Consider the following 15979-nt stretch of genomic DNA (forward strand, 5'->3'; position numbering starts at 1 on the left):
ATTGTAGTTGTTTTGGGCCGCGTGCCACCTGTTTCACCGGGAGCATGACGGCCCCACGCTCACGATGTTTGGGTTTATTGACTCGGCGTCATGGGGTGAAAGTTGCGGCCGCATTTAGTGTGGAAAAATGTTGCCTGGCAGTAGGAGAGGTGGTTGGGCATGACAGTGTAACCCACCTAAAAAGGGTAACCAGTTAATTGTGTGCAATTATTTTCATTATTTATCCATACTTTACGTTTATGAGTAATGGGGGTTTTATTTTGAAAAATATATTTTATTTTGTGGGAAACCGGAAGTAGCGCGCTAAGATACTTCCGTGAGTCGAACGCGCTAAAAAGCAAATGGAGCACTGCTTCAGGTTCCCCCGCGAGTTAAAATAAACAGAAGAAAAGGTATGAAAACCTGTCTATTTTTTCTAGCAGTTTAAATATGATTCAGTTCGTTATGTAAACATCTGTATACTTGTTTTAGAAGTTGGAGAGCCGTCCAGAAATCGTTTTATCTGTCCTGGCTTCTCATACTGAAAATCCTCTCTTGGTAAGCTAAAGCGTTCAATGATGGTGTGTGTGGAAAAATACCACGAGGTAGCCATGTTAGCTCCAATTAGTAATTATTCAAACATTTCTGTTGTTCAGAAGGAATGTAACATTATAAAATACATTTATTTCATGGTTTAAGGAGAGATGTAAACTAATTTGATATGTTTAAAAAAAAGATGCTTTTGTAACATTTTACTTTGTGATATATATGTGACTAAAGGTTAAAGTTACATACAGGAGAATATAAATTGTCATTTTAAGTTAGTTAAAGTGGTTAAATCAGCAAATACTGTAAATTCATATAAATGGGTTTTCAATTAAAACTGTATTTCATTTATTTTGATTTAAAATCTAACAAAATCCTATGTAAAAAGGGATTAAAAAGAGAGAGAAAGTTAATTGGTATAATGTGTCCTATAATTACATTTCATTGTAATGACATAAGGTTAAAATGGTATATTCTGATTTAAAATAGCTATTGTTTTCTTCATGTGAACTATGCTATGATATTTTCTAACATTAATATAATGTTGTACAGTACTTTAAGAACTATTTGATATCATTGATTTTGGACTGAACCTGTTCTATATACAGGTCAGGTCTTTTTCTTGCTTGATGAGATGAGCAGAAATTCCAGAAGCTCCAGTCCTTGAATGATATCAGGTGAACCATTGACCCATAGATGGCGAGCCTTCCCAATGAGCCGTGAATCTCCACCACAGCAGTCCGGAAGCCTGTGGTAGGATTGTGTCAGTTCAACTAACCGGCACCAACGAGATTGTCCTGACGAAACCTTGACCTTGACTATTTCCCTTGACTAACTGACTCGAATTATCGTTTTGACTTTGGAATTCTTCAGGAAAATTTCCAAGGAATATTTTCGACAAAGAAAGGACATTTTATTTTATTTTACATTTATTTTGGGCCATACTTATTGTGAACAAAAAATTGTTGTGAAGTGTGAAACCTTTTGTTGACTAAAAGCTTACATGTCAAACCGTTATACTTGTGTTGCTGGTTATTACTGTACTTCTCAGCTCCTACGAACCTAGTGTGTGTACATACTCTGAAGTGGGTTACACGGTAAAACTTGGCGAGCCAGCCAGGAGCTTTGAGTGAGTAATAACCAGGCTTCTTTTCGAAAAAAAGTGTCATTGAGTGTCCTTAAAGTGTACATTTTTGTTTTTGTTCTTTTTCCAAAAATGGATGTGATTGCGAAAGAAAGTATTAAGGTCTCCAATGCCGTCATTGTGTCAGGTTTGACAAATACCGATGTAGATGAAGAGATTTATGAAGATTTAAAGCAATTTGGATCTATTAACAGAATTGTGAAGGTTTTAGACGAAACCTCTGAGTTTTATGGTAAAGCTCTTGTAGAATATGTATCTGGTGCTGCTGTGGAGACACTTGAGAAAGATTTACCCTTTGATAGAACCAGTGATACTGATGACGCTGTTGTCTTCCACGTTGAAGCTTTAGCCAGTTTATACTCAAGTGGAAAGGGTACCGATATTACCAAAACATTTCTGTCTGACCTCCAAAATGTTGCAAAACTCAGTGGAAAATCTTTTGAAAACCTGCTACATGATGAGTTAGCACGAATCACTGGATTACTGGAAGAGCCGAGTGAGTCTGGCAAACCTCAGGGTACAGTTGTGGCACCGGCTGGAACAGCCACAGGTCCCGTTTCCCTTGATGCCATTCCAAGGGATTCAGTCAATGATGAGCAACGTCCTCTTGACCCCTTCAGCCCTCCTTTCAGACCTATGGCAAATGCTAGGCCCACTCAATTGCCAGTATCTTCCTTCTTGCAAACTGCCGAACAACTTACTCCACCTGAGGTGCAGCGTGTAGTGGTCGAACACATTGTCAAAAGTTCTGACTTCTCTTCACAAATACACGCACCAGCAAAAGTTAGACCTTTTTCCGGCAAAGTCCCTTGCCCAAACTTTGAAGTCGATTATGAAACTTGGAGGAACAGCATTGAATGTTACTTGGCTGATCCTACCGTTTCCAGTGCACAGTTGGTAAGACGCATTGTTGACAGTTTGCTTCCCCCTGCCACTTCGGTTGTCAAGTCACTTGGTCACCATGCAAATCCAAAAGCTTTCCTCGATCTGCTTGACTCAGCTTATGCTACGGTGGAAGATGGAGACGAACTTTACGCCCAGTTTCTAAATGTTAATCAGAACTCCGGCGAGAGACCTTCCAATTATCTCCAGAGATTACAGACCCTTTTGAATAGAGTTGTAAAGTTGAAAACCATTTTGCCTCAAGACTCAGACAAGCAGCTCTTAAAGCAGTTCTGTAGGGGCTGCTGGAATAATGTGCTGATTAATAACCTTCAGCTTGAGCAACGGAAGAAAAATCCGCCCACTTTTCCAGAGTTTTTACTCCTTTTACGCACAGAGGAGGACAAACAAACTGCAAAAGCGAACAGGATGAAGCAACATCTGGGGTTTCAAAAACCAAAAGCTCAAGCTGCAGCACAAGTGCATGAGGTATACGTGGAGGACACATACAATTCACCTCAGTCTTTCTCTGCCGAGCAACCAGCTATGAAACAACTTCAAAAGCAAATTGTTGAGCTACAAGCTCAAATTGCTGCCCTATCGAGTCCTAAACAACAGACATCATCTACAAACACACCTGAAAGGAAAAAGGAAAAGGAGAAACGAAAAGAGAAACCTGTTTACAAAAAGACATCAACATCAAAACTTACCTCAGGAGCCGCACCCGCAACAGTCAAGCCAAAACCATGGTACTGTTTCAGTTGTGGCGAGGATGGACATATTGCCACAAACTGTGATGATCCTCCCAACCCCACATTAGTGTCTGCAAAGAGAACTTTGCTGAAAGAGAAACAACGAGCTTGGGAAAAAGACAATCCAACCCCCGATAAACATTTAAACTGAACAGTGTTTCTATTGAGGGACAAATGGAAACAAATCAACCTGAAAGTCCCAAAATTGCTCCAAAATTGAAAGTCAAGTTAAAAGAGCACAAAGTGACAAAAACCGTAACCTTACCTAAAGGGCTAGTTGGTAGCAAGAGCACCGCTAACGTTAAAGTTAATGGGCTTGAGTGCAATTCACTACTTGATACTGGGTCGCAGGTAACAACTATGTCACTGTCGTTTTACAACCGTTACCTTTCAGATCAGACCATTCACCCAGTAGCTGACTTACTAGAGATTGAAGGGGCTAACGGTCAGTCAGTGCCCTACCTGGGGTATGTCAAAGTCATACTCCAGTTTTCCAAAGAGTTCATTGGTAGTCAGCCTGAATTAGAGACACTTGCCCTCGTAGTGCCAGATGTTAGGTCCAACAGTCTCACTCCGTTGTTAATAGGAACTAACACCCTCGATCCACTGTACGAACAGTTTTGTGATGACAATACATTTCGAAAGAGTGCTTACTGTGGCTACCACCAAGTCCTGAGAACCCTACAAATGAGACACAAGCATAGTTTAAATGGCAGACTAGGTCTCGTCAAGTTGAGAAATAATGAGCCAAGTGTAATCGGTGCTGGTGAAAGGATAGTGCTAGAAGGATATGCGAATATCGACAATGCAAACAATGAACAATGTGTTTTGTTTGAGCAACCAGCAGTGTCATCCTTACCTGGGGGAATTTTTGTCGAATGCTGTCTCATAAATGTCCCAAGAGACACCCCATACAAGATACCTGTAGTGGTAAAGAATGAAACTGATCGAAACATCTCCCTTCCTGTTAGGTGTATCATCGGTGAACTTAGTGCTGTTAAAAAGATTGTTCCAACTCAGAAACCCGCTAGTTGCAGTAGCCACCAACAGCCCACTAGCCAAACAAACAAGCAGCAAAGTTCAAACCTAACCTTCGACTTTGGAGAATCACTTTCCGAGGAGTGGAAAGCTCGTATGACAAACAAGTTAAACACATTTTCAGACATTTTCTCTCATCATGATCTCGACTACGGACATGCAACAAAAGTGAAACATTCAATCAAACTCAAGGATGAGACACCTGTCAAGCAGCGCCCACGTCCTATTCATCCTCAGGATTTTGATGCAGTGAGGCGTCACCTGCAGGCTCTCCTTGAAGCAGGGATCATTCGCGAATCGCAGTCTCCTTTTGCGTCTCCAATAGTCGTAGTAAAAAAAAAGAACGGTGATGTCAGATTATGTGTAGATTACCGGCGATTGAATATGCAAACGATCAAAGATGCGTATGCATTACCGAATCTTGAGGAATCTTTCTCAGCCCTGAGCGGATCTCAGTGGTTTTCAGTAATGGATCTGAAAAGCGGCTATTACCAGATTGAGATGACTGAGAGTGACAAAGACAAGACAGCGTTCGTGTGCCCTCTAGGTTTTTGGGAGTGGAATCGCATGCCACAGGGGATCACAAACGCTCCCAGCACTTTTCAGCGTTTAATGGAAAAGTGCATGGGGGACATTAATCTGCGCGAGGTGCTTGTGTTCTTAGACGATATTATTGTCTTTTCCAAAACACTAGAGGAGCATGAAAATCGTCTCACGAACGTACTGTCCCGATTGCGAGAGAACGGGTTAAAGTTATCTCCTGAAAAATGCCGTTTCTTTCAAACTTCGGTTCGTTACTTAGGTCATATAGTATCACGCGACGGAGTTGAAACCGATCCTCAAAAGACAGAAGCACTTAAGACCTGGCCAAGACCTCAAAACTTGAAAGACCTTAGGTCATTTCTTGGGTTCTCCGGGTACTATAGAAGGTTTGTGGAGGGGTATTCTAAAATAGTAAAGCCCTTAACCAACCTCACAGCTGGCTATCCTCCCGTGCGTAAAGGCGCAAAGATTACCAACATAGCCGCCAAGTACCATAATCCCAAAGAACTTTTCGGAGAAAGGTGGACCCAATCCTGCCAAGACGCTTTTGACCAGATCATTGAAAAATTAACATCCGCGCCTGTCTTAGGGTACGCAAATCCAAGATTGCCTTATGTTGTTCATACTGACGCGAGCACAACAGGCCTGGGCGCGGCGTTATATCAAGAACAAGACGGCCAGACCCGCGTCATTGCGTATGCGAGTCGGGGTCTCTCACAGTGTGAAGCCCGCTATCCAGCCCACAAGCTGGAATTTTTAGCTTTAAAATGGGCTATCACCGAAAAATTCCACGACTATCTATATGGCAACGTGTTCACAGTCATTACTGACAACAATCCTTTGCTATACGTTTTCACCAAAGCCAAATTAGATGCTACTAGTTATCGATGGATAGCAGCCTTGTCTACGTTCACTTTTGACATCAAATATCGCGCCGGCAAGCAAAATCAAGACGCCGATGGCCTGTCAAGGAGGCCACATGGTGAGCTAATCAGTGACAGTGCATCTCAAGAAGAGAGTCAAAGAATACATGACTTTACCTCATACCATCTTGCACCTGTGAACGTTGTCCAAGCCACATGTCAACTCCACACTATTTCTCAAAACGACTCTGGTCTGTCTCCATGTTACATTGAGTCACTTGCCGTGCATCCAGATGCTATTCCCTCAGCATTTTCTGATGATGAAAATCTTAGTGGTCTTTCAACCATCCCTAAGTACAGTGAGGCTGAGATAGCTGAGTTGCAACGAGCTGATTCGGTAATCGGTGTAATCATACAGTCATGTGAGTCAGCAGAACCTGTCCCCGATGGTAATAACTGTCCTGAACTCCAACTCATGCTCAGGGAAATGAGTCGATTTGAAATAATAGACAGTCTGCTGTATCGGAAAAGACAGTGTGACAACAAAACCATCTACCAGCTTGTCTTACCCAAAATTTTGAGAAACCCCGTGCTCTACAGTTTACATGATGAAATGGGCCATTTAGGAGCCGAAAGAACTCTTGAGCTAACCAGATCTCGGTTTTATTGGCCAAAGATGTCTCACGATGTTGAGTCCAAGATTAAAAGCTGTCCAAGGTGCGTTAAAAGGAAAAGCCAACCCGACAAAGCCGCACCTTTAGTCAACATACAGGCAAGTAGGCCAATGGAATTGGTCTGTATGGATTTCTTGTCCATCGAACCCGACAGTCATAACTGCAAGGACGTTCTGGTCATAACGGACCATTATACGAAATATGCAAGTGCCATTCCGACTCGAGACCAAAAAGCTCTAACTGTAGCCAAATGCCTTTGGGAACAGTTCTTTGTCCATTACGGATTCCCTGAACGTCTTCACAGCGACCAAGGTCGCGACTTTGAGTCACAGGTCATCAAAGAGTTGTGCGCCTTGGTCGGTACTAAGAAAGTAAGAACGAGTCCTTACCATCCCCAGGGTAATCCCGTCGAGCGGTATAACCGTACATTGCTCAGTATGTTGGGTACGCTCAAGGACAAAGAGAAAACTAAGTGGCGCGAGTACGTCCGACCTCTCACTCATGCATATAATTGCACAAGGAATGACGTCACCGGGTTTTCACCCTATGAGTTGATGTTCGGGCGCCAACCTAGACTGCCCATAGACATTGCGTTTGGTCTACCAGTTAAGAACAATTCGAACATGTCTCACTCGCAGTATGTGAAAAACCTTAAGACATACTTGAAAGAAAGTTATCAGTTAGCATCTGCTAATGCAAAGAAAATTGCTGACAAAAACAAACGCAGGTTTGACATGAGAGTAAGGGAGTCAACGCTTGACACAGGCGATAGAGTTCTAGTGCGAAATCTCCGTTTTCGCGGCAAGCATAAACTCGCCGATCGGTGGGAGTCCACTATTTATGTTGTACAAAAGAAAGCTGGAGATATACCTGTGTATACAGTCTGTCCTGAGGGTCAGGAAGGACCTTTGCGCACACTCCACCGCAACTTACTGCTTCCTTGCGGATTTCTATCTGAAGATGATGAGAAAATGGCAAAGCCAAAGAAAGCCTCAAAACCCAAAACAAGGCAAACTTTCGTCTCTCCAGAGGAAAATACCCCTAATTCTGACAGTGATGATGACTATATTCAGAGTTATTACCCTACAACAATCAAGACAACCACAAGGATTATTCAACCAAACAATATGAACTCAAACACGAATGCTACAAAGGAGAATCTCCCCAATGTTGAGGAACCTAAAACCTTACCTATGGACTTACCTTCAGGAATCCTGGATCAACCTGTGGAACAACAGAGAACAAACCAAAACTTAGCAGAAGTGACACAAAAGGAACTAGAATCTGTAAATGAACAAGCGAGTGAACTTACCGAAATGGAACATGATCTATCAGACACTTACTCTTGCACAGAAACTCCAGAGAGAGTCGAGAAGTCCAAAGACATTGATCAGAGACAATCTACTGACTTGGACAATGCTGAACAAGATACTAGTTCACTTGAGCTTGCAGATCATGATGTTCCTAACAATCAGACTGCTGACCAAATACGCAGATCTGAACGGTTGAGAAAGCCACCTGCTAAGTTTACTTATCCACAGCTTGGTAAACCCTTGATTTCATTTGCACAAACTATACTGGATGGGTTTAACAAAGTTTTAGTTGAAACATTTGAAGGTGCCCCTGCCTTTGTACGAACATGAAGGGACTCATGTTAATTAAGAGGGGGAGGATGTAACCCACCTAAAAAGGGTAACCAGTTAATTGTGTGCAATTATTTTCATTATTTATCCATACTTTACGTTTATGAGTAATGGGGGTTTTATTTTGAAAAATATATTTTATTTTGTGGGAAACCGGAAGTAGCGCGCTAAGATACTTCCGTGAGTCGAACGCGCTAAAAAGCAAATGGAGCACTGCTTCAGGTTCCCCCGCGAGTTAAAATAAACAGAAGAAAAGGTATGAAAACCTGTCTATTTTTTCTAGCAGTTTAAATATGATTCAGTTCGTTATGTAAACATCTGTATACTTGTTTTAGAAGTTGGAGAGCCGTCCAGAAATCGTTTTATCTGTCCTGGCTTCTCATACTGAAAATCCTCTCTTGGTAAGCTAAAGCGTTCAATGATGGTGTGTGTGGAAAAATACCACGAGGTAGCCATGTTAGCTCCAATTAGTAATTATTCAAACATTTCTGTTGTTCAGAAGGAATGTAACATTATAAAATACATTTATTTCATGGTTTAAGGAGAGATGTAAACTAATTTGATATGTTTAAAAAAAAGATGCTTTTGTAACATTTTACTTTGTGATATATATGTGACTAAAGGTTAAAGTTACATACAGGAGAATATAAATTGTCATTTTAAGTTAGTTAAAGTGGTTAAATCAGCAAATACTGTAAATTCATATAAATGGGTTTTCAATTAAAACTGTATTTCATTTATTTTGATTTAAAATCTAACAAAATCCTATGTAAAAAGGGATTAAAAAGAGAGAGAAAGTTAATTGGTATAATGTGTCCTATAATTACATTTCATTGTAATGACATAAGGTTAAAATGGTATATTCTGATTTAAAATAGCTATTGTTTTCTTCATGTGAACTATGCTATGATATTTTCTAACATTAATATAATGTTGTACAGTACTTTAAGAACTATTTGATATCATTGATTTTGGACTGAACCTGTTCTATATACAGGTCAGGTCTTTTTCTTGCTTGATGAGATGAGCAGAAATTCCAGAAGCTCCAGTCCTTGAATGATATCAGGTGAACCATTGACCCATAGATGGCGAGCCTTCCCAATGAGCCGTGAATCTCCACCACAGCAGTCCGGAAGCCTGTGGTAGGATTGTGTCAGTTCAACTAACCGGCACCAACGAGATTGTCCTGACGAAACCTTGACCTTGACTATTTCCCTTGACTAACTGACTCGAATTATCGTTTTGACTTTGGAATTCTTCAGGAAAATTTCCAAGGAATATTTTCGACAAAGAAAGGACATTTTATTTTATTTTACATTTATTTTGGGCCATACTTATTGTGAACAAAAAATTGTTGTGAAGTGTGAAACCTTTTGTTGACTAAAAGCTTACATGTCAAACCGTTATACTTGTGTTGCTGGTTATTACTGTACTTCTCAGCTCCTACGAACCTAGTGTGTGTACATACTCTGAAGTGGGTTACAACAGCATATTGTCTGCCTCACGGATGAATAATGCCACTGTTGTATTTCTCAGTACTATTGAGAAGGCTAATGAACTAGTTGAGAAAGGGATAGTTGTTGATGATGTGTTTAACCCTGTACTTCCGCTTTCTACCCCATCAAAGAAAGTCACGCTATCCAATGTACCACCGTTTCTCAGTGATGAGATATTAGATAAAGCTTTGTCTCGTTATGGCAAACTGGTCTCGCCCATTAAAAAGATCCCCATTGGTAGTGAATCGCCTTTACTAAAACACGTTGTTTCGTTTCGGCGTTTCGTCTATATGATTATGAATGACGATGCTGATTTGGATGTGTCTTTGCACTTTCGGGCTGATGAGTACGATTATATTATTTACGTGACAACTGACAAGATGAAGTGTTTTAGTTTTGGGCAATCTGGTCATTTAATCCGTGCTTGTCCCGCAAAAAATTTAAACAACCGTGACGTAGCTGCTGTCGTCAGAAATGATGTAGTCAATAACGTTGAAGCTGAAGCGGGGCCGTCCGGTGAGACTCCGGGTGTGTCAGGTGTACGAGCCTCAGAGGACAAAAATGATGGGGATTTACCTGTGATCGCGGCAACTGAAGCCGCAGAATTAGCGCTTGAAAACACAGTTTCTGGTGTGGAAGTGCTAAACGTTCAGGCGGGGGTTATTGAGACGGAAAGGCTTTTAAATGATGCTCTCAATGAAAATCTGCAATCTACTGTGTCTGTGGGGAATATAGGTGATGACAGTCCAATGGAAACAGGGCAGGTAGACTTTAAAGTCCCGTTAAAGAGGAAGAAGGCTGGTAAAACTCGGATTGATAGGCACGCAAAGAAATCAGAGATGACTGACGCAAGTGACAGCGAATCTTCTGATTCAAGTGTTTGTCTTTCTCAGTGTGATTTTTCTAGATGTCAGTACGAAGTAGATGATATTAAACTGTTCCTTAGAGCTACTAAAAATAAGAGGGGTGTGCGCGTTAATGAATATTTTCCTGACTTAAAACAGTTTATAGAGAATTCTAAGGGTTTTATGATGGAGGGCTCCTTTACAAATAAAGAGGTCTATAGGCTAAAAAAAATAGTGAGGAAACTCAACTCTGAGCTTAATAATGATGACAGTGAGAAAGCCTAATTCCATGACCTTTGGTAGTTTTTTTTTGTGGACAGTTTTGTTTTTCTTTTTTTTCTTTTCCTCAAGTATGTGTCACGCTAATGTTGCTACTCTGAATCTGAATGGTGCTAGAGATATGCACAAAAGAGCTGCATTATTTGAAGTAATTAATCAGAAAAAAATTGATATCATGTTTTTACAAGAGACACATACTGATGCTAATAATGCTGCAGACTGGGCAGTAGAATGGAATGGGATTGCTGTTTTAAGTCATAATACCTCAATTAGTGGCGGAGTTGCTGTTCTCTTTACTAAGAGTTTCAGCCCACACTCTTATCAGGTTGAAGAGGTTATCAAAGGTAGACTTTTGAAAGTAAGAGCCTCTTTTGAAAATGTTGTTTTTGTTTTTATTTGTGTGTATATACCAACTTCAGCTGTTGAAAGAATGCTGTTTTTAAATACTTTATCCTCTGTCTTACAAGATGTTGCTGATGATGAGTATTTAATTTTGGGTGGTGATTTTAATTGCACAGAGTCCAACTTAGATAGAAATCACATGGAGCCTCATTTACCTTCACGTCAACGTCTTGTGCAGCTAAAAAAAACACATGAATTAATTGATATTTGGAGGCAGCTTAATGGAGAACAAAAACAATACACTTGGTCTCATGTCCGTGATAACATGATTTCATTGGCAAGGCTGGATAAGTTTTATGTTTTCAAACATCATGGTAGTATTGTTGAGAAGTGTTCTATTACTCCATCATGTCTTTCAGATCATAGTATGGTGCAGTGCTGTATCTTTTTAAATTCTATCAAGCCAAAGAGTGCTTATTGGCATTTAAATACCACTCTATTGGATGATAAGTCTTTTAAAGAAAGTTTTAAATATTTTTGGGATATTTTTAAAACAACAAAGACTTCCTTTAGAACACTGCAGCAATGGTGGGATTTTGGGAAAGTTCAGATAAAACAGCTATGCCAACAACACTCTCAGAATGTCACTAGAGAAGTAACCCTGAGATTGAACACCTTAGAGACTGAGATTCTGAAACTGCAAGATTTGGCTAACTTGCCTGGGAATCAAAGTGATGTGGAGTCTCTCATAAAAAATAAGAAGACTCAGTTATCTGACCTTTTAGGGGTTAAAACGCAGGGTGCGCTGGTCAGGTCACGTTTTCTAAGTATAAATGAGATGGATGCACCGTCAAGGTTTTTTTTTAGTTTAGAAAGGAAAAATGGACAGAACAGAGTCATTCATGCTTTACGTTCTGAATCTGGATCCGTATTGACTGACCCCAAAGACATTCGTAAGAGAGCAGCCACTTTTTATGAGTCTCTATATAAGAATGAACTTGGTCCAGATTATAGGGATGACAGTGCTTTTTTTGATAATCTTCCTCAAGTGGCAGAGGAAGTCAACGTAAAGATTTCAGGTGCCGTGACCATGGGGGAACTGTTTAAAGCCGTCCAAGGCATGGCGCTTGGAAAAGCACCAGGGATTGATGGTCTGCCTGTTGACTTTTATAAGTCGTTTTGGTCAGAGATTGGAGAGGATTTGCTAGAGGTACTGAATGACAGTTTAGCCGGAGGGCTACTGCCGTTGAGTTGCCGTAGAGCAGTCCTGACTCTCCTACCCAAGAAGGGTGATCTGACGGACATCAAGTGCTGGCGGCCGGTCTCCCTCCTGTGTAGTGACTACAAGTTGCTCTCTAAGGTTTTAGCTAATCGATTGGCAGAGGTTATGGACCAGGTAGTTCATCCTGACCAGACATACTGTGTCCCCGGGAGGTCAATCTTTGATAATGTTTCTCTGATTAGAGATCTTCTTGATGTCTCTAAGAGGTTAAATTTGGATTGTGGCTTCATATCATTAGATCAAGAGAAAGCGTTTGATCGCGTTGAGCACAGTTATTTATGGAGAGTTTTGGAAGCCTTTGGTTTTTGCCAAAAATTTATAGATCAGGTGAAAGTTCTCTATAGTGACGTTCAGAGCATTCTCAAGGTTAACGGTGGTTTGTGTGCGCCTTTTGAAGCTTGTAGAGGTATTAGACAGGGGTGTTCCCTTTCTGGTATGCTCTATTCTCTGGCCATAGAGCCTTTATTGCAGCAATTACGAATTAAACTTCAAGGTATATCTTTGCCAAATTGCAATGGTAATTTTTTATTATCAGCGTATGCTGATGACATTGTAGTCATGATTAGCAAGCAAAGTGATGTACAGGTTTTATCTGAATTGCTTGAAAATTTTAAAGTTTTGTCTTCTGCTAAGATAAATTGGAATAAAAGCGAAGCTTTGCTGATAGGAAGCTGGAAAAGCGGAAAACCAGGGCTCCCTGCTGGTTTACATTGGGGAAAAGAAGGTTTTAAATATTTGGGGGTGTTTTTGGGAGATGAGACAATAATACAGAAAAACTGGGAAGGTTTAATTGAAAAAGTCATAGGACGTTTAGAAAAATGGAAGTTTTTGTCTCCAAAATTGTCATATAGAGGACGCATTTTAATTGTTAATAATTTGGTGGCATCATCCTTATGGCATAAGTTTGCCTGTGTAGATCCTCCTTTGCAACTGCTTTTAAAAATTCAGGCTGTCATGGTTAATTTTTTTTGGGATCGATTGCATTGGGTTTCCCAAAATGTATTGTTTTTGCCTAAGGAGGAGGGTGGTCAAGGACTAATACATCTGCAAAGCAGAATTGCAACCTTTCGTCTGCAGTTTGTGAAAAGGCTGCTGGATGGACCATCAAACTGTAACTGGCGTGCTGTTTCATGCCTCATTTTACGTAGGTTTGTAGGATTGGGGCTGGACAAAACACTTTTCTTGTTGGATCCCCTGAAACTGGACACCTCCACACTGCCAATTTTTTATAAGAATACTTTTAAAGTTTGGAGTCTCTTTGTTGTTCAACGACCAGAAAACTCACCTTCTCTTTTCTGGTTACTGGAGGAGCCTTTAATCCATGGCTCTCGGCTGGATTCAATGGACAGTTCCTTTTTTCCTGGACTTAATAGGGTGCTGATTGGACACAATGTTATTACACTGAGGCAGCTACTGAACATTGTAGGGCCGGATTTTAAGGACGGAGCAGCCCTAGCTCAACACTTGGGAATCAGGTCCATTCGTCTGGTTACCCAGTTGCTCATGAGATGGAAAGATGCCCTTAAGACAGCTGAAATTGATTTGTTAACAGAATATTGTGAAGGTTCTTGTGTTTTGAATCCTGAAGACTCCTTTCCTTGTTTGTTTTTGTCTATAGATGTTGAAGGGATTACTTCCCCTTTTTTTAAAACTGCTGCATCTCTGTGTAAAGACTTTTTTTTAAGTACTGGCAAATCTTTGTACAGGTCTTGTGTTTTAGTGTTTAGTAAAAAAGTGTTAAATGTAAGAGTTGATACCCCCTGGCGTGATGTTTTTAAACTGAATGAAAGCAAAAAACCTGAGTGGCGATCTTTTTATAAACCACCGTTGACCAAGAGAACAGGTGATTTACAATGGAAAATCATTCATGGTGCTGTCGCGGTTAACGCTTTTGTTTCAGTTTTAAACCCCGAGGTTGATTCTGCATGCCCGTTTTGTTCTAACAGAGAAACCATTTTTCATGCCTTCATGAATTGTTGTAGGTTACAACCTTTATTTGAAGTTGTAGGTGATGTTTTTAGGAGTGGTAATGAGACCTTTTCTCTGGAGACGTTCATTTTGGGGTGCAAATATGTGAGAAAAAAAAGATTTGTTTGTCAACTTCTAAATTTTGTTCTAGGCCAAGCAAAACTGGCCATCTATTTAAGTAGGAAAAAGAAAATAGAACAAAATGTAAATCAGAATATAGTAGCCTTGTTTTCTAACCTGGTGAAATCAAGAGTTATGGTTGATTTTTATTATTATAAGTCTATTGATGATCTTCTGTCATTTGAATGTATATGGTGCTGTAATGAGGCTCTGTGCTCTGTTTTTGAGGGTGAATTGTTGTTTATGCATATTTTGTGAGTTTTTTATTTATTTATTTTTTATTATTATTTATTTAACGACTGTGGTGTAAGTGTATGGTGAATAGTTGGTTTTTGTAATAAATGTCTTGTTAAAATTCAATTCTCTCTCTCTCTCTCTCTCTCTCTCTCTCTCTCTCTCTCTCTCGCTCGCTCGCTTCTCTTTTGCGCAGGCGCAGTGCGCGATGTCATATTTCTTAAAGGGGCCGCATATTATACCAATGTATTGTAAGGGTTAGTAGATAGTCAGGGAAAGTAAGGCAGTCGATTTGCCTGCTTTTTAAAGTAAGGTTAACTAATTAGAAATAACAGTTTAAACACTTTGCTATAATTTCTCTGGCTGCTACTAGTCAATCATTATCAACAAAATATATATTTTTGATGACAAACTTTATTTGTCTAAAATTTAAAGTTACCCATTAATAACTTGGTCATGGAGCAGTTGCAATGTCACATTTACAATCAAGCTGATATTCAGGAAAACAGCACTCTAGATTTTATGTTGCTTGAGTTGTTTCTAATATCAGGAAAATAAAATATTTTTAACCTAGTATCTTGAATTTGGGGGGCATTTGTCTTATTTTGTGTAACAGGTAACAAACAGTATAATGAGACAGTATACAAATGATCAATCTCAATAACAAAATGTGAAATCTAAAACATACAAATTTATCAATATTCTTCTAAATGTTTTGAACTAAAAGCCTGAAAGAGAGTTGTTTTGTGCAGTCTTGTGACCACAAACAAACAGGAGCAAATGTGATTGAATTTGATATGGTCTGTACAGTGGAAATGCGGTGAATGATTTCTGACTGATAAATAATGAACAAATCAAACAATGAGTTCAAAACACACATGATTTCTCTCATGGTCTGTATTTTCTGGTGATTTTTAGAGTCGAGCAGTGAAAAACTATTAAACACTAAATGTTTTTTTCTGTTTATTTCTCATAATTGCATGTATGTACTATCAGAAGACAATATAGTAAACTTAGTAAATAAGTACGACATGAATATATCTAATTCAAGATACACAGATTTTGCAAAAATAATATTTACACTTTTAAAGAGTCACCTCTTAAATCTTTCTAATCTTCCATTCATTTTAACAAATTAAACAAAATAGACAATCTCAATATTATATCTTGCAGAATTAACCTGAATGTAGGTACTTGTAAGGTTTTTCTCCGGTATGAATTCTTTGATGCCTTTTCAGACTGTCAGCTGTTGTAAAGCTCTTCCCACAGTCACAACATCTCACTTCATCACTTCATCATGTGTTTTCTGGTGCTTTTTAAAACCATTCAGTCGTGAAAAACTCTTTCCA

The 15979-nt window shown here is 39.6% G+C and overlaps 1 protein-coding gene across 2 annotated transcripts; it reads left to right on the plus strand.

The window, feature by feature from the left end:
* Positions 1-323: 323 nt before the first annotated feature.
* Positions 324-3990, plus strand: LOC306997387 (paraneoplastic antigen Ma3 homolog). Of its 2 annotated transcripts, XM_079610692.1 has the most exons (3): positions 324-392; positions 472-537; positions 1134-3990. In XM_079610692.1, the coding sequence occupies exon 3, from the start codon at positions 1742-1744 to the stop codon at positions 3452-3454; it is 1713 nt and encodes a 570-aa protein (XP_079466818.1). In that variant the 5' UTR covers positions 324-392; positions 472-537; positions 1134-1741; the 3' UTR covers positions 3455-3990. The 2 variants fall into 2 exon arrangements, with proteins under 2 accessions (XP_079466818.1, XP_079466819.1); XM_079610693.1 differs by lacking the exon at positions 472-537 and having other exon boundaries at positions 331-392.
* The last annotated feature ends 11989 nt before the right edge of the window (positions 3991-15979 follow it).

The sequence above is a fragment of the Phoxinus phoxinus genome (genome assembly GCF_949152265.1).
Source record: "Phoxinus phoxinus genome assembly, chromosome: 4".
NCBI classification, from domain to species: Eukaryota; Metazoa; Chordata; class Actinopteri; order Cypriniformes; family Leuciscidae; genus Phoxinus; species Phoxinus phoxinus.